At 36.0% G+C, this 19,728-nt stretch overlaps 1 protein-coding gene across 4 annotated transcripts in view; it reads right to left on the bottom strand.

Moving 5' to 3' along the window:
* zfyve26 (zinc finger, FYVE domain containing 26) overlaps nt 1-19,728 on the bottom strand; it is a 48,398-nt gene that overhangs the window by 15,925 nt on the left and 12,745 nt on the right. For 2 of the 4 annotated variants that reach the window (XM_087277518.1, XM_087277517.1), the window contains exons 9-27: nt 19,180-19,313; nt 18,906-19,103; nt 16,780-16,985; nt 16,428-16,701; nt 14,235-14,405; nt 13,848-13,999; nt 12,391-12,634; nt 11,486-11,749; nt 11,301-11,420; nt 11,057-11,227; nt 9,672-9,908; nt 9,482-9,587; nt 6,446-7,284; nt 4,356-4,552; nt 3,996-4,100; nt 3,659-3,781; nt 898-1,071; nt 572-821; nt 389-481 (exon numbers count right to left, since the gene is read on the bottom strand). In XM_087277518.1, coding sequence (XP_087133644.1) covers nt 389-481; nt 572-821; nt 898-1,071; nt 3,659-3,781; nt 3,996-4,100; nt 4,356-4,552; nt 6,446-7,284; nt 9,482-9,587; nt 9,672-9,908; nt 11,057-11,227; nt 11,301-11,420; nt 11,486-11,749; nt 12,391-12,634; nt 13,848-13,999; nt 14,235-14,405; nt 16,428-16,701; nt 16,780-16,985; nt 18,906-19,103; nt 19,180-19,313 — 4,058 coding nt within the window. Of the gene's footprint in view, nt 1-388; nt 482-571; nt 822-897; nt 1,072-3,658; nt 3,782-3,995; nt 4,101-4,355; nt 4,553-6,445; nt 7,285-9,481; nt 9,588-9,671; nt 9,909-11,056; nt 11,228-11,300; nt 11,421-11,485; nt 11,750-12,390; nt 12,635-13,847; nt 14,000-14,234; nt 14,406-16,427; nt 16,986-18,905; nt 19,104-19,179; nt 19,314-19,728 lie in introns of all 4 variants that reach the window. The other 2 variants (NM_001305560.1, XM_087277516.1) reach the window with 1 other exon arrangement.

A 19,728-nucleotide genomic window follows, 5' to 3' on the forward strand; every position in this document is an offset into this window, starting at 1 on the left:
CTTATATATGGCTCCTAAACTCTAGCATAGTCTTCCTGATAGTGTCCAAGGCTAGACCCACACTCTCAGTTCAAAACTAGATTAAAAGCAGATCTTTTCAGCAAAGCATATACACCAAGGATGTCCAAACTTGGTCCTGGAGGGCTGGTGTCCTGGAGAGCTAAGCTCCAACCCTAATCAAACACAGTTGAACCAGCTAATCAAGCTCTTAGTAGATATACTAGAAACTTTCTGCCTCCAGGACCGAGTTTGGACATGCCTGATATACACAATCCATCACATAACTGTAGGACTATTAGAATAACTAGAAGTAGTTTTAGTAGTGTAGCCTCCAAAATCTGGTGCGACTAAAAAAAGGTTTGATCATTGAGGATGGTGTGCTTCTTACCTGTTGATGGAGGAGGTGTGTGGCTTGGAGAAGATGGGCAACTCTCCTGAGCTGGACACTGCAGAAATGCATCTTGCAGACTAATGACAGAGTCTGAGAGAAAAAGAGAGAGACCAGATGAGTTACATTGCAAACACTTAAGTATTGACATAAATGCTTGTTTTCAACACTGCTCCAACTCACCAGAACGTGACCACTCTCTGGGAGCATAAGGAAAGTCAAGAGCCTTGCGGGCGTAATCAGCCAGTAGGGTGTCAATGTGCTGGGTGGTGATACCAGCGTCCTGTGCCAGCAGAAGGCTCCGCAGAGTCGTGATGGCAACAGCCGCCCAGTCAACCTTTAGATTCATCAGCATCTGCTCCAGCATGAGAAGCGGATCAGAGAGCAGGGAAAAATAGTCCTGGCGAGACGCTTCTGGCAGAGTCAGCAGAACCTGCAACAGGCATACTGTCAAGAGATCTGGTAGCAGGAGATTCAGTGTGCTATCTGATCAGGTTAAACATCCTCACTTTAGAGCCAAGGTGCAGGGCATGGATGTGGCGTCTCCTTGCTGGGGTCATCTGACTCTGGAAGTGCAAGGTAAGATAATCTGAGAGGAAATGACAGGCAGCCAATCCAGGTCTTCGATCCAGGGCTCGCTCGCTGACCTCCAAACCCATTGAGTCAGAGAGAGCCTCCAGGAGCTGCATGCAGAGAGATACAGTTTACGTCAGACATATTAGCACCCCTGAATTATTAGCCCCCTGTTTATTTTTTCCTCAATTTCTGTTTAATAGAGAGAAGAGTTTTTCATTTCTAAACATAATAGTTTAAGTAACTCATTTCTAATGACTGACTTATTTTATCTTTGCCATGATGACAGTAAATACTATTTGACTAGATATTTTTAAGACACTTCTACACAGCTTAAGGTCACATTTAAAGGCTTAACTAGGTTAATAGGTAAGGTTCACTAGGCAGGTTAGGGTAATTAGGGTCATCGTTATTGCATAACGATGGTTTGTTCTGTAGACTATCGAAAAAAATATATAAATATATAGCTTGAGGGAGCTAATAATATTGACCTTAAAATGGCTTTTAAAAAATTAAAAACTGCTTGTATTCTATTTGAAATAAAACAAATAAAACTTTCAGAAGAAAAAATATTATCAGACATACTGTGAAATTTTCCTTGCTCTGTTAAACATCATTTGGGAAATATATATTAAATTTTTTTTTAAAGGGGAGCAAATAGCTCTGACTTCAACTGTATTGGGACATTATTACATCGGACATTATTACATAATTTTCTTTGAAAAGAGTTTTACAAAGCAATATTTTATTCCAAAACAATGCATTTTATTTATAAAAAGTGACAATAAAGACTTTAATTTCACACTCACACACACACACACAGGCAGACAACACTAAGCATATAAAAATATTAAAACCCTTTCTGAAGCAAAAATCTAAGGTCAGCTAAATTCTATCATCACATCACAATGTAAAATGTATCAATTACAAAACATATTTTTTATACTGTAAACACATTTTACAAATTACCATTTCACTGTATTTTAAAAATCATATAGATGCAGCCTTGATACACATAATAGAAGACTTCATATACATTATATTCATTATATTCAAATCTAAAATAAAGTGATTTTGATCTTGAAGGACCGTGAAGTGCTTTTGAAATGTACATTTTCATTCAATGTTTGACGTAATCTCAACCAAAAGATGAAGAGAGGGTGGGACAGAGAAGCTACTCTCCTTTTTAAAAAACAGCCAATAGCATTTTGTTAATCACAGCTCTGTCAGTGAAAGTGGTTTAGCTCAGGCGTATCAAATGTAAAGCGTCTTGAAGGGGGCGGGACATGTCAGATACTAGAGAGCATTTGATTGGTCAAGATTTGATGAGAAACTCAAGTATAAGGTGACGTCAAAAAAAGCATCAATCCATTTGGAAGAAAGTGACAAACCGCCAGCTTTGTATGTTTATATCAGGTTTATATTTTCTAAATGCAAATTTTGTCACTGTTTTGGTGCAGACAAGCTTATAGATATCATAAAAACTAACAATATTAATACTAACATGAAACAGACACAGTACACTCATTTCTATTAGGGCTGCACAATATTTAAAAAATTTGACATTGCATTTTTTTTTTCCTCCAATAAATATTGTGATACAAATACAATTTCACCAGATGACTTAAATAGCTCTATTTGAAAAGTCATTGTTTAGATCGATTCGGATGATTTTGTATGGGTGTGATATATATACATATTCAACATAGTTTATTATATACATATAATAAACAAACTACAGTCATGAACACAATGGAACAAATGTTAAAGTGAAACAAACAGTGCTTTATGGATTTTCTGGGGAGAGTCTAACAGTATTTGGGTACAGAAATTAATCAAATGTAAAACGGCATTGCATCATAATCATATAATTAATTCAATACAATGTATCTTTATTAAACTTATTTATGCTCTTTATGTTCTCCTAAAATGTATCGAAAACCCATAAAATGCTCACAAATGCCTTAAAACACATGAACATGTTGAAATTTTACTCAATGATGGTTAAATTAAGTGTCTCCACAAATATCATGTGTTTTGATCTGTGGATTTGGTCAACTATAATCCCAACCCAACACTGCATATATGTGCAATGTGACTAGGCAAGACAAGTTTATATTTTATATGGCACATTTCATACATAGTGGCAATTCAAAGTGCTTTACATAAACAGGAATAAAAGAGACAAGTATAAGAACATAAAAAAAATATTAAAACAGATAAAAACAGATTAAAATGTATTAAAACAGGTTTTAGCACAGTGCTCATTCAGTAAGGCACAGCTAAACAGATGTGTTTTCAGTCTTGATTTGAATGCGTCTAATGTTGGAGCACATCTGATCATTTCCGGAAGCTGATTCCAGCAGCGCAGGGTGTAGCTACTGAAGGCTAATTCACCCTGCTTTGACTAAACCCTTAGAATCTGTAATTTACTTGATCGTAATGATCCGAGTCATCTGTTAGGTTTCTATTGAGTGAGCATATCTGTATTGTATTGAGGTCCTAGGCCATTTAGTGAATTATAGACAAATAATAATACTCTAAAATCTATTCTGAATGTAACTGAGAGCCAGTGTGAAGACCTGAGGAGAGGTGTGATGTGCTCCGATGAGCCGCGTGATATCGATGCTAAAATGTTATATTGTGCAGCCCTAATTTCTATGCAAATAAAGCCAGCAGAAACACACACACACACACCTGGAAAGCCTCTTCTGTGTGATTGTGTTCTAGGAGGTACAGCAGGTGTTCGGTCTGCAGCTGCATTCCAGACTGATCAGAAACTGAATAAAGCTGCACCCACTGGGCGCACAACTCAAATTCCTGAGAACAAACAAACACAAACACACATTTATCCAAAGTTTAAACACAAATATAAGTGCTTTTCTACAATAAGACAATAATGCATTATGCATGGTATAATATAGCTTATCTCTCGATCGTGCTCTTTAACTCTTTCTTCTAGCTGTTTTTACACAAAAACTCACATGTAGTAAAAAAAAAAAAAGATTGATTGTAAAGGTTTCTATAGACTCACCCTGGCCTCCAGCATTTGACTGAAGACAGATTCAGGATTTTTTGTTGACTCCTCCCTCAACTCCTGCCACGTCTCCCATGGCAATGAAGGCTGCAATCTCAGCATCTATGCAACAAAATCATGTTAACAATCACGTTCTGAAATTGACAGTGTATCTGTGCATTAATTGGCACTTATTACAATTCTAAAACAGCCTCTATCTGGAGCATAATAAATACAGCCAGAAGGTGACATGCTTCAATTGTTTTCTCTTGTTAACTCAAAACACAAAGTATTGATTGAAGCATATTGCAATACAAATAAATCTAGCCGTAAAGATCAGCCTAATATTGACACAGAATAATGCCATGTCAGACTGACCCGCTGATACATGTCCAGCTCCTGTTTCCTCTGCTGAAGCTGCTCTCGGAGTGGATCTTTGGTGTTCTGGTCACTGAGACAGAAGTGCAGTAAATCTAAACACTGTTGTAAAGGCCAGCGGTCCAAACCCTGCAGAACCACACGTCCACGCAGCTCCCAGTCCCGTACACGAAACAACTGCTCAGCACTGCTGGATTCTTCAAAAAGAGGCACAGAAAGAAAGATAATGGTTAATCTTTCTTATTTATGGCCTTGTCAAGGACCATCTGTAATATTTTATTATTATCCTGGCACAGCATCTCCAGTAAAGTATGAGCTTAATTTAGTGCTTTCCAAGGCATATCAGTTTTTTTTTTTTTTTTTTTAATCTGTTGTGAGATATTTAGTTGAGTTATGATTATAGTTGACCAGAAACCACAGGTCAAAACACATGAGACTTGTGGAGACACAGAACTTAACCTATATTTATCGTAAAAAAAATAATAATAATCCCAAAATCACAATGTCATATCTTTCCAAGATTGTGCAGCCCTAATTTCAATGAATTTAAAGGAATTCTTAAACTAAACAGCCATTAATATTGACAATTGCTCTTAACAATATGATGCAACTAATAACTGAAATTAAACATCTCATTATTGTTCATCTTATTACGGTTTCAATTTTGAGATTTTTTTTATTTGTATTTTTATACAAATCACTTCAATAGGCATACATTTTAAAGGTTCAAAAAGATCCTCGAGTACTTTTTTTGGAGATTTTAACAGATTTGTGTGTGTTAACAAACATTTTTGTCGGTAGAGCTGTACGAGAATTGGAGATTGACCAACTTTGTCTTTTATCAGCTGACTTCCTTACCAGGTACCATTCAGACATGTCGCCTATACCTGTGGTGCTGTGTTTGCACATGTTACAAATTCTCCAGGGCTAATGGAGGGCTAATACAAATTACCAACAGGGCTAATGGTTGGAATAGACACGGCAAGAGACCTGCTGCAATGCTATCCACTGTGTCTGCATTCAGACCCGGGGATTGAGTAGGAGAATAGTCCTCCTCATTTATTGTGTTTATATAAACACGGTTATCTTTATAATGACATAACAAATTGTGGTTACGTGTATATTTAATTACGAATAACAGCAATGACAGCAGGGCATTAACAGGAGGACATTAAATTACTGTTTATTTCATTGCATTTTAACTTTGTAAACTATAAAATCATGGGTCTCCTCATGGTATGTGTCTCATTTTGCAAGTCAGCTGACAACTGTTGCTTGCTCCCCTCTTTCTTAGTTGGTAAATCGGATATGGTTGGGGCCAGAAGTTATCAAGAATTATGTATATTATTTATTAAATTAATTGAATTTTATTAACGTCCCCCCACCCCAACCATCACAGTAACCTAAAAACCGTAGTTGTAGAGAGTATTATTTATGCTATCTATTGAATTACCCAATAAATTGTATTTTTTAACACCTATTCCCACCCCGACCATCACAGTGACAAAAAAAAAAATGCACTTCCGGTCAGCCGTGTATCTGATCTAGACTTTACCCTCTCTCTCTCCCCTGCTCAGGTGGCCACGCCCACTCCACCCACTTTACGCAGCACTCCACGCCCAAAAGAGTAGGGGTTCATGGCCATTTAAGTCCATGTGAAATGGAACTTCACTGTCTATCTTCTAATTGCACATTAGATCTTCAGACCAATTTGACACTACATGTTTATTGGTTGCACTGTGGTTTACAGTGTAGTTACGCAATAATGTACTAGGTTATATACAGGTAACTACACAGGTGTTTTTTACATCTTGGATTTACAAATACCAAGTGAAAGAATCAGGAGCAAAAACTAAAACAGCCATCTTTTTTTCAGCATTGACTAGAGTGTTTCTCAACCATGTTACTGGAGGACCACCAGCTCTGCAAATTTTTCATGTCTCCTTAACTAAACACACCTGATTCAGATCACCAGCTCATCAGAAGAGACTAAAAGACCTTTAATGGGTGTGACAGACAAAGAAGACATCCAATCCATGCAGTGTTGGTGGTCCTCGAGGTTGAGAAACACTGGACTAGATGAATCTTACCTTGCAGTGCAGTGAAAGCCAGCAGTTTGTCTCGCAGTGCCCCCTCCTGGCTGCACGGTTGTGCATAGAGCTCTAGCAGATCTAAAGCTCTGTTCAGATCGCCGTTGTTCAGGGCTTGCTGAAACGCCTCAGCAGCCATTGCCTGCGCCGCATTGCCCTGCAGACCTGAAAACAGCATCCCCACCACAGGCTTCCCACAGAGGGCCACCCCGAGACCCTCATCTGCTTCCAATGAGACCCCCAGGACTGGTTCGGCCATAGTCCGCAAGTACATTCTCAGAATTGGAAAGTTCTTAAGCAGGGCTTCCCCTTCCCTCGAGATCTGCTCTCCATCCAGAACCGCCTCTTTACGTCCAGATCCACGAAAATATGAAGGCAAACCTGACCAACCGGAGGAGGTCACGCGGGTCACGCCACCCCTACTGGCACTGAGGCAAGCCAGAGCGGCAACCAGAGGAGAACGAGACTTCAGGAAAGACAGCGCAGATGGAGTGAGGAGAAAAGAAGAGGAAGGGGAGGATGAAGATGGCGAGGGCGGAGAGGTGGAGAGGCTGGTGGACGCGGCAGACACGTCCTCCACTGAGACCTCTGACTCAGAGCTGGGATCAGAGGTCGTGGTGGGGTCAGAGAGGTCAAGGGAAGGGCTACAATCTTGAGCATACTGCTGGAGAATTGAGGCAATGCTGGCTGGACAGAAAGCTCCACCGTTGAGTCCTGAGACCCTCTGAGAAAAGTTTACAGCTCTGGAGTCCCAGAGAGGGAGAGTTTCACAGCAGCGCTGAACTACGACCTGCTGCACACTCAAACGAAGACGCTCCTGCTGCAGAAGAGACAGAACCCTGACAAGAGACACAGATATGACTCATTATAAAGAAATCTACCCTTTACATCTCCAGCACTATAACCCTAGTGTGCAGTTGGGGATGTTTTCATCCACTCAGAGGAGATTTTGAGTCTTAATTTGGGCAGTTTTTCTGCCCTTTCGTTATGTTAGCGGCTGTTTTGCCCAATTGACTTCCATTATAATTACATTTTTGATTGCAAAGCTGAGACACCATATAATAATGCATTCTTGATTTTAAATCTTTTCTGTTGATCATCTGTGGTCATTAATTTCGGGCATTTATGTGGAGTTATACAGTGTATAGTGCGTGTGTATGAGGGAAAGAGACCTTCGTGCACTTTCCTTGATATGTCTGAGAAGATCAAAATGAGCAGCTCAGCTCTCAGAACATAGTGAACATAGTAAGTGTATTTTCATAACCTTTATTTTACCCGGAAAGACACATTGAGATTAAAAATTTCTTTTACAAGAGTGTCCTGGCCAAGATTAGGCAGTATACACATCACATGGGACTAACAGACAACAAACAAAAAATAATTGTCAGTTAACATAAATTACACTGACAAACAAACTATTCAAAACATCTTTAAGCCTGTGTTTCAACTTCTAAATCATTTATTCTCTTTTTTTTTTAATTAAGTGAAATCAATCCCTTAAACTGCAACTTTGTTTGTAGATTATTCCATGCAAAAGGTGCTGCGTATTTAAAAGCCTTTTTTTCCTATTGCAGTCTGCACTTTAGGAACAGACAGTAAATAAATATCCTGTGACCGAAGGCCATAGTTGAGGAAAGGTTTTTATAAATGTACTGGAGATATGATGGGAGTAAACCCAATATAGATTTGTAAACAAAGACATGCCAATGCCTGAGCCTACGAATAGACAAAGCGGACCAACCTACCCTACTATACAATATACAATGATAAGTAAGATTTAGTACTAAGATTTAGTTATAAATCTTAGTGCTCCATGGTAAACAGTATCCAATGCAAACAGATAACATCACTGTAGTCCAATATCGACATAAATGTTGCATCAACCAGCTTCTTTTTAGCATTAAAAGAAAGGCAGTTCTTAATTCTAAAACAGAAGCCTGAAATCACTTTAAATTTTTTCACCAATTCCTAAATGTGAGAACTAAAAGAAAGTGTATCATCAGTTAAAATTCAAAGATATTTGTACTGGGACATCAATTCAATCTCTGCGACATGAGTAGTAGGAATAGAACCTAGCTTTTGCTCAGTTTGTTTTGAATTTGAAAAGAACATAAGTTTTGTTTCATCTGCAATTAAAACAGCTTTAACTCGAATAAGTGATATTGAAATACATTAAAAGCAACCTGTAGTTGAAAAAGGGCCAAATTGGGTGTAAATTGGGTGTAGATGCAGCTGTCTATATGACTGGATCATCAGCGTAATAATAAAGTCTTGCATTTTTGATATATAATATTTATATAATAACAAAATAATTATTTACAAAGCACACATACGCATAAATTCATAAATACTTGCATAAATACATACACTATGGTTCAAAAGTTTAGGATGAGTAAAATGTTTTTGAAATTTCATTGAAATACATGTTTTCAACAAAAACATATGTTGGTGCAATAACCTAGTGGTTAGCGTGCTGATATATTGTTTGATCAATATTATATATATATATATATATATTTATATATATATTACAAAGAAGAGGCCCCAGTACTGAACCCTGTGGAACTCCTTTAGTTCTGTTCAAAGCACTAGAAACAAGGCCATCCGCTTGAACACACTGATTTCGATTTTCGAGATAATATATCGTGATCAGACAAACCAATACTTTTGAGGCGCTGTAACAGCAAGGTATGATGCACTGTATCAAAAGCTTTGGAAAGGTTGATGAACAGGGCTTTATGTGTATTTATGCATGCACACTATAATTTTATTGTTTTATTCCATATAAAAGCCAGAAATTGTTGTATTGCCCAGGTCTATCAAAATGGGTAATGATGCCAACTGATGATCAACAGTAAAAAAAAAAAAAAAAAAAAAAAAAAAAAAAATTCACAATTCATGTTTCCCAACAATTATGAATGCATGATTATTGGGTGCCATGGCATTGCAATCAAAACATTGTCATAATAATGGAAGTCGATGGGGAAAGTAAATTAGAAAAATACACAAGGATTAAGAAAGACTGATCTTTGTTACCTATCAGGTGACACCTGTCTGTCAAACAGTAGGTGAGAGAGAAGCTGGGCTGGCGACTGGAGCAACAGTAAAAGAGGATTTCCCAATTTCACCACAGTGGACTGATCTGAGATCAAATATAATCACAGTTAGCAACTCTTTATGAACATTTCATTTCAATAATTTAGTTTACTGTTATCTCGAGTCTTACCCTCTGACCCCAAACTGCGCACCAGTACTGAAGCCAATACATTGACGTAATCGAAGAAGCTGCGTATGTAATCAGGTCTGTCAGGAGCACCATCAGGCACAAGCGGGCAGAGCTGGTCCAGATACTGTAGGAGCTGTTTCATTGCTGTCCGCACCGGGTGACAATCCAGTTCAGACTGCTTGAGAGCAGCCTGTTCAGCCAGTGCCGTCAGGAGATTGCTTCCCACCAGACTGTCTACTGCAGAAGAACAACATTTGAACAAATCACAACACAGAAAACTGACCAGCTTTTGAATGTGTTCATACATTGGATTTAAAAATGCATACAGCTTTGAAAAAAAAAGAAGTAAGCACTACCACACGTTTACTGTTTCTCTGAATTAGCCATTATTAATATGTAGGTATTAAATTGTGGTTTAGTAAAAAAAAATAATAATAATTATACGATGCGTCTTTAATTTTAAAATAAGATTGCGGTCATTTAGAGCAGAAAATGACAATAGGTTGATGTAAAATATTCCTTGTAATCAGATCTTAATATAAAGTATATATGTAAGTAAAATATATATTTTACAGAGCTGTAAATTATTAAGAATAAAAAGCTCCTCCCCAGTCCATCCATTATTGAAGACAAGCTGCCAAAACATTTAATTACTGAAGCCAATGAAATTCTTTGTAAATCACATCAGACATAAACGTTCTGGTAAATCATGGCATAAGGATTAAAGCTAGGGAATAAGATAAGATACTGAATTGTATCTACATTTTAAATTTGTCATCAATCTGATTTTTCCAAAGCATTTTTCCTTTTATATAGTGGAAACAAACACCAATAAAAAGCCCATAAGAATTAAATTGTGTCATTTTACACATTTATAAAAATGGTAAAAAAGTAAAAATAACATAATTTGTAAGTAAAGTTATCTTTTGGCTGAATATAATTTTATTTGACCCATTTATATGACCCCCTGTACAATACAGAACAGATATTTAGAAATGCAATAAAAATTAATTAATCACCACCACCAACAACAACAAAAAGATGGAGAACACATTTCCACTTCTGTTAACTGAAGAAAAGTGAAGGCAAAAAGATGGGGTGACCACCAAAAACCATGTTCAGGAAAAATTATTAGACTTTAGTTTGTCTCACCACCCATTATTTACATGGAGAGGGCATGAGTTTATGACCTGTACTGTAGTCAGCCACAAGAGGCGACTTAAACGTTTGAGCCTCACATTTTTAGCAAATTTTAATATTTCTTAAAATAATATTTAAAAAAAACACCAGACACACTAGAAGGAACGTTAGCAAAATTTGTGTTCCGGTTTCAACATTTCACAATTAATTGTACTAAAGCGATGCCTTGCTCCCTTTACTAGTACCTGAGGTGTTGGTGGCAGAGGACAGGGTTTGAAGCGTGACCTCAAGGCGCTGATTCAGGTTTTGCTGGATGGTGATGCTTTCCTCTGTTAATGTTGAATGACAAGACAGCAGCACTTCCTGTGCACTGCAGCCAAAAGGGCTACAGACAGCATTCTCCTCTCCATTACAGTCTAGAGAAAGAAAAGTGTTCAACTAAAGATTTATATTTAACAAATAAAATGAGTGTGTGCACAGCCTTCAAACCTGTTTTACTCATGCCTTTGTTGGTGGAGGTTTTATTAAGGATCTTGCTGATTTGTTGCAGTACTGAAGGGAATCCTCTAATTCCGTTGGCATGAGGAACTTTTGGATCAACTCGTACACCTGCAGTAGGCAAAATAAGTCAGCAAACATAAAAGTCCAGATGAAGCTGCTTGATGTGAACTTACCTCTGGCTTCTAGAAAGCTGCTGAGTCTTCTCTCTGCAGTCTCCAGCAGCTGCCGGGATGTTTTCCATAGCTGGCACTGACAGCAGGACAGGTCAAAGGCTGCCATCGCTGCAGGGCTCAACTCTTCCACAAGGGGTCGCACGAAGTCAGGCGAGTCTATAGTGCACTGGGAGAGCCAGTAACTGTCCTCTAGACAAGGTATCGGCCTGCTCGGGGTACTCATTAAACGATCAGCCACATCAGAAATTGAATAGAAAGCCATACCTAAGGAAAGAAAGGGCAAGGATGTCAGACATTATTACTAATTTACAAAAATATGGCACACCTTATTCTTTTATTGAAACTATTAACCTCGGTACCAATTATATTGACTTTTTATTTAAATCTTCAATTTCCTGTTAACATGTGAGCTCTGATGAACACATTCTTAAACACTACTGATCTCTAAAAGTCTTTAATTTGCTAATGCATTATTAACAAACAAATCCATTCAGTTAACATTAGTTAATGGATCATGAGTAAACAGGAACTAACAATAGACAACTGTATTTTCATTAACTAACGTCAACAAATACTGTAATAAATGTATTGTTCATTGTTTGTTCATCTTAGTAAATACTTTAATTAACATTAACTAATACGACCTTATTGTAAAGTGTTACCAACGTGCGATTAAAATATTAGAGGGAAATTCATTGACTCACACATCAAAACAAAGCCATGCTGCCACCTCTTGGCATATTTAAAGTCACATTTATTTATCCATTACAGGCCTACATCAGTCAATGCACCAACACATTAGACAAAATATTGTTAAATTACCATTAGCGATAAAAATCCCCCAAAATATTGACTTTTTGTTGGGGGGGGTCAATATTGCACACCCCTATGTGTGCATGTAATACCTGCAGCTGCAGCACTTCCGATGCTCTTGAGTGTTAATCTGCTGCTGCTGCCCATTCTGGTCCTGCCTGCTGGAGTGGCACCCAGTGTGCCCAGACCCTCTGAAGATGAAGAGGATGTCGAAAGGGACTGGCTCTCGATCTTTTGCTCCACCTGAGCCAGCTCAATCAGAACCTCCCTGTACCGGTCCATAAAGACCAGCTCCCCCGCACACTCAGAGTTCTCCAAACCATACATCGCAATCACCTAACAAACATACATAGACACATGACAATTAGAAGCCCAGAAACATGGCTCTGAATCTAGGATACAGTAGAAAATGAAAACTAACACTAAAACCTGTGGTCAAAAAATATTTAAGTTAAATAAAGTTTTATTTTAAATTTAAAATAAATGAAAAACTGAAGCTAAGAAGAGTCAATGAAATACTAACTAATATAAAATAATAATAAAAAAAAATTTAGTTTAATAAATAAAGTTTTCAGAACATATAAGAACTCATTTTGTGTCTGCAAATCTGACTTGAGCTAGCTTACAGCAATACAGTAGATGGTGCTTTTACAGCCAAACACATCAGTTAAGTATGATTAAACATCTTTTTTATATATAAACTTAATTTATTCTTTATTTGATGAAAAAGTAAACTGAACATGTACTACATAAATGATCTTTAATATGAAGAGGTTTGTCTTAATTGAAAAATATATATATATTCTTTACTTTATTTGATTGCATTCGTGTGGTTTTGGGTTCAGTGTGTGTTTAAACAATTATTGAATTTTTATTACTAAGAGGTTAGCACAAGAGTAACCCTAAGCTTTAGAAAACACTTAAAACTTTGCTTTGGATGACACTGTATACGTTCTGTTAATTCTTACAACTAAAAATGAAACTAAATACTTAAAAACTTAATAGACGTGTTCACAACATAAAGATTTTATTAAAACTTATAAAACTATTAAATAAAATAAACTAAAACTAAACTGAAATTTATATTCCAGCAACAAAACAAAAAAACTATTTTAAAATGCAAAACTGTAAAAACCTTAGTCTGAACTTATATTGACTAAAAAGCAGGTTACAGAAAAAAAGCATAGAGAGAATGCTAAAATTTTCCTGGTTTGATCATAACAGACACAGAGGGGTATCCATATTTCAACATTTCGTCATTATAAGGTTCTCTCTGCGTTCTGAATGATTTTGAGATATTGAGCTTCAAAGTTTTTGCATTCCATAGCAAACAGTATGTGTGTAACATTTGTTTTTTTAAATAAAAAGTCTTGAAATGTAAACAACTTATAAAAAAACATCCCATAATGCAATTGAGTTGTCATTTAATAAGAATAAGTCAATAACTCAATTTTGACAAAAATGTCAGATAGAACCTTATAATTCTTAGGTGACGATTTGGCAACTTCATCATATTCATCACAGGAAGGACACTGGATTGTGGTCTCACCTGCTGTGCCTCAATGTAGTTGCCTCTGCGAATACAGGCGATGAGGAGAGACTCAGGAGGAGACAGCATTGCAGGAACCAGCCAGCTGTGAGATCCACCACACGGGCACGTTTCAGTCCCACGACACACAACGCTGACACACACCCCACCATCTGAAAAATACCATGAGCATTAAAGCATGAACCGGAAGCTGCGGCAGGTTTTTTTTTTGTCGTATTGTGATGCAGTTGCTAGAGAAATGGAATATTAAATGAGAAAACAGTGGGCACGGCTTGTTTTTTTCTACTGCAAGCTGATTAGATGTGGAGAATAGCTTAAGAATAAGTGTAGTTTAAGTATGTTAACCACATGATGTGGGTAGGAGGCTGTGTATGTGTGTGAACTGACCTGAGGTGCTGGTGCTGACTTCTCCGTTCTGTCGCTCAGATGAGACGTGCCGTTCAGAGCGATGCCGGTGGTGTTTTCTCCTCCTCCGACTGCTTGTGCCACTGCTGCCACTGCCCTGCCGTTTCAGAGGAAGCGCTGGACTGGGCAGTGGAGATGGAAGGTACAAGCCATCTAGAAACACAAAACACACATACGCATAAATGCATAAATAAATACATACACAATGGTTCAAAAGTTTAGGGTGAGTAAAATTTTTTGAAATGTTATTGAGATACTGTGTGTCTCTTCTGCCAAACAAAAACACATGTAATATTGGTGCAATAGCCTAGTGGTTAGCGTGCTGACATATGGTGCAGTAGCACTTCAGGGCATCTCGGGTTTGAATCCAGGCTTGAGGACATTTCCCGTCCTTACCCCTCTCTCTCTCTCTCTTTCTCTCTCTCTCTCATACTGGTAAAGCTGAATTTTATAGCTGCCAATACTTCACTCATCTTCCCCCAAATTATACATATTATTGCTGAAAACAGCTTAGTTCTGCTGTATAAACCTTGATATTTTCACAAGATTCTTGATGTATAAAGTGCTTAAGAAACGAGTCTAAAAGAACAGCATTTATTATTAAAACAAGTGCTGAAATACTATTATTAAAAAAAATCTTCTTGACTTAAAACCTTTGAACATGACTGAGTATATTTAATAATGCTGGGCAAAAAATTATCATGATTAATCACATCCAAAATAAAAGTTTGTTTCAACACAATTTAATTGTTTGTACAGTGTACATATTTTGCATTGCATTTCTTAACTCCTGATGTTGCTAGTTAACACACTCAGTGCATTTTTCTTTTTAAACATTCCATAACTTTTAAATTTCAACCTCAACCAAATGGTTAATATGTCTGTTTATGGTAAAAGTACCTGAACAGATACATATACTATGAAAATATGAAGTGTAAGACCAGTTTATTTAAAAACATAATCAAAATAAAATATTTTTCTTCTTTAATTTTTTGAAGTATGCCATTAAATACTCATTTAACATGTTTTCTTGTTGTTGTTTTTACAATAAAACCAAAATCAGGGGTCGGTTCTTCGTACCTCGCTTAAATGATCCAAGATGATTTGGCAGATCCTGGATCTTTTAATCTTGATAACTGATCTCTGGCTTATTTGGTTTTTGAAACAAGTTCGTTAATCAGATTAAAATGTCTGGATGGACTGATCTGAGATCCCTGCAATGTTGTGAAGGACAGATGCTCGAAATCATGATCAGCAATGAAACGATTGGCTGACGGCACAGCAGCATAATGACACCATCTGATTAATATTTAATTACCCATGTGAGCAAAATTACATTAAATTGGCAGTAAATGGATTGTTAAATATGACACGCAATAACTTTCCACATTTGTTGTGAGCTGCAGGCTTTATAGAAGATTTTCTTTATTATAGTATTCTAGGCCTAATCAAGTTTTTTTAATTGGCGTAAGGAATAACTGTATAAATTCATTTTGCATCAAAAAAGCTTTTTGATATCGGTAAAGGTGTCTGCAACTTTTGCGATGCATCAAATCACCAGCAAATTAGCAGTCAAAACATGGACATACCCAATCTAACCCGGTTTATATGTAGTGAGCCTGCTCTCAAGCAGGTTTGAGCCAGGTTTGAGCTATCAGATTTGTTGCTATGACAACAACTCTCGCATGAGTTTTGATGAACGAAACGATCCTGGATCTTGTCAAATCATCAATAACCTAATTAAGTAATCCTCGAACGAAGTACAGACCCCAGTTGTAGTAGTGCAACAGGACTATGTTTGTTAGATTTTTTTGTAAACCAACAATGCAGTGTGTGTGTAAACAATTATTTAAAACAGTCATTCTTTAAAACAGTCAAAATATGGTCAACCATTTGGTAGAGCAGGCATTTAAAGGGATATTTGAGAAAATCTATTTATGTTTAGATATAAAATATATGCATATAATATATGAATTATATATAAATGTAAATATCTAAGTTGTTTTGTTTCTATGTTTGTGTGTGGATCACATATACATAATAAATATATATAATACACACATATACATTATGTCAGAGCAAACTGTTATTGTGGATGAGATTAATCTTTGCCCAACACTAATGTTTAAAAATAAACACAGCATGAATACAACAATTCTATATTGCACCACTTACCATTCCCATTGCCATGGTTACTGGTAACAATCTGCAGTCTCCACTGAGCCTCTGCCGTGTATTTGGACAGTCTCTGTAAGCGGGCGCTGAATGTCTCTGCAGTAACTGAACATCCCAGACTCTCTGCCAGCTCCACATCAGCCCCAAGAGCCCTTCCATCCTCCTGCCCGACTCCACACACACCCTCCAAACCTTCTCTGACCAGCCGCAGGATCCCCTCCATCACATTCAAGTCCACCAGAAAACCGCGGCACCCAGATGTCAGGTGGCCCAGCTGAGGGTTTATCTGGTTCAGTTCATCCATCCTTTCACCTTCATTTTCTGCCTTTAAGAAGTGCTCAGCTGTATTTACTTCTTTAGTGCTCTTTGGTTTACTTGTCTCAGTGTTAGTGTATGGTTGGGTTTCTGTGGCAGTGCTGGTTTGTTGGGTGAAGTCAGAGTCGGAAAGGAAAAGGAGGGAGAAAATGTTCTCTAGGAGCTCCAGACGGAATAATGCTGGAACAGCTTCCAGGTACAGCTGACATTCTGACAGGTAGTGCTGGAACAGATTAGAGCATCCTGGAAAAAGCAAGGAATGAATAGATGGACCAAGTCAGTCATCGCATTTTGTTTGTCCAACAACAATAAAACTCCCCAAAAAAGTGGTAAAATGGTACTCCAGTAATGAATAATTATACAATTCATGTGACACAGCATACTAGACTATCAAAACCATAAAAACCATAATGCTACTGTATTTTTTGTTCCTGATATATTAACAAAAATAAATAAATTAAATTAAAACAATAACAAATAAATATAAGAAAATAAAAAGGTGTAAATAAAAGAGAAACAAAATATTAACCAAAAGCACAATATATATATATATATATATATATATATATATATATATACATATATATATATATATATATATATATATATATATATATATATATATATATATATATATATATATATATATATAAATGAACAAATAAATAAATAAAAACAAAAATAAATAAATTTAAAAAAATTAAAAAGCTGATTACTTTATAAATATTGCAGAAAAAAACATTCCAGCTAAAAGACATGTCTCCCATTTATACAAAAGACTAGTAACTAATACTGTACAAAATACAGATGATGTTAAAGGAAAATGAGAACTAGAACTAAATACCATAATTGAGGATGAGGTCTGGATTGAGTTATGTGAAGGATGTCATAAAGGAATAAATAGTCAAGTATGGAAAGAATTTGATTGGAAAGTAAAAATGAGGTACTTTAATGCTCCTTTTGTGATTTCTACATATGTAATATGACCATCTGTTGCTTTGTGTTGTAGAAAATGTGGTACAATTGGAGATCATACCCACATTTTTTGTGACTGTCCAATGATTTAAGAATTTTGGAAAAATGTTAAAAAAGAAATAGATATAAGATATAGAAACATCCCTCGATCAAGTTGTGTGCTTATTGAAAGAACTGTCCAAAAACATGTTCAATGATAAAACAAGATTTGTTCTAATGATATTATTACTGGTTGCAAAAAAATTATAACATTGGATGGAAGAATGTTCTCCTATGGTGGTTCAGTGGATTCAGAGACTTGCAAAAGTATTACAACATATTTAGATATGTACATTTAGAGGTTAATTAACCTATCACCATTGTAATCTGAGGTAACTACAATGTAGCTTGATGTACAAATTTATCCCCTGAAAAGTATTTATGATGGCAGTACTTTATTTATTTTGTATTAATTTTCTTATTTTATTTTAAAATTGTTTTATTATTATTTGTTTATTCCCTCATCTGTAAAAGGACTAAATTTAAATTAAAAAAAATCTTAAAATAAAACTGCAAAAACAGAAAATTAAAATAATAAAAAAGAGACAAACTATTAAAAAAAATAAAAACAAAAATAAATAAATTTAGGCAAATTAAAAAGCTGTAAATAAAAGAGAGACATTAAATTTATAACTAAAAAAATAAAACCAATAATAAATAAAATTAGAAAAAAATTAAAAGCCTGTGAATAAAAGAGAAAAATAAACAACCAAAGAAAAGTTTGCCTTTTTATTTATTTATTTTTTTGAGAATTAGCTATATTATTGGTGTTTCTTGAGTTTTTTTTTCCTTCACTTTCGTCAACTGGTTAAGTTTGTTCCTCGCCACTTGCATGATTGGTTTGGGACTTATGGAGCTGCTTATTTATTTTCAAACTTTATTATCTTATTGTTTGTCATTTATTTAATTTTTTTTATGTTTATATATATATATATTTTTTTTTTTTAACAGCCAAATATTTAAAATTACATTTACTTATTTATAGTTAATAATTGTCCCTAGCACATGTGAGAATTAAATAATGAAACCATGTTAAATTTAATAAACTGAGTATAAGCTTTTAATAGTTTAAGTGTATATTATGAAGCATTTCTTTAGTTTATAGTATAAGTGGGAGTAAGAAAAAAGGGACCTTTTTCCTATAGTTACCTTCAGCTGTCTCGTCCTCTTGAGCCGCCTCTGTCTGCAGCTCATGCAGAGGCTCACAGTCCAGAGAGCCAGTGTGTGCATGAGTGCGTGCGTTTACACTGATGGCATACAGGGCATACTTCATGGCACAAAAACCTCGAAAGAGAGTGATGTTCCTCTGGACTGAGCTGCTAGGGGAGTCCACTTGTGAAGGATCTCCTACAAACAAAACTAACATCAGCAAAACTTCAGTAGATCTCTGTGAATTAAAAAACAACCTGCAGTGTTTTTATACCTGTTCTCTGCAGCAGCTCTAACACTTTGTGCTCCTCAAACTTGGCGAGTGGAGTCAGGCAGTGAAGCACATACAGGGCAGAGTGATGGTCCAGCATGTGCAAGTGACTCAACAAGGCATCATGGGAAATCCCTCTATACACCGATGCATACCAGTGAACAAACAAACAAAAAGACTGTTCAAAAGTTTGAAGTCCTTCTTTTTTTATCATTTACTCAGTTAAATGCATTAAACAACTAAGAACTGACAGTAAGGACATTTATAATACTGCAAAACTGCAAAAAAAAAAAAGCTTTTTTTTTGTAATATTTTGTTTTATTTAACATTTTTATAAGATATTTAACAATAACAGTACAATACCAATAAAAAGAAGAAAAATAATAATAATAATTGACATTAGCCCCCCACCCCCTCAAAAAAAAAAAGGTGAGGGATCGTCTCAGTTACCAAATATACATAACTGTATATACATGACTTATGTAGCACAAACATATATTTAAAAAAGTCAGTGTCATGAATATATGAGTTAGAGATGAAAATTTACAAAGG

Source organism: Danio rerio, chromosome 13, assembly GCF_052040795.2.
Source record: "Danio rerio strain M-AB ecotype USA chromosome 13, GRCz13ab, whole genome shotgun sequence".
Taxonomy (NCBI): domain Eukaryota; kingdom Metazoa; phylum Chordata; class Actinopteri; order Cypriniformes; family Danionidae; genus Danio; species Danio rerio.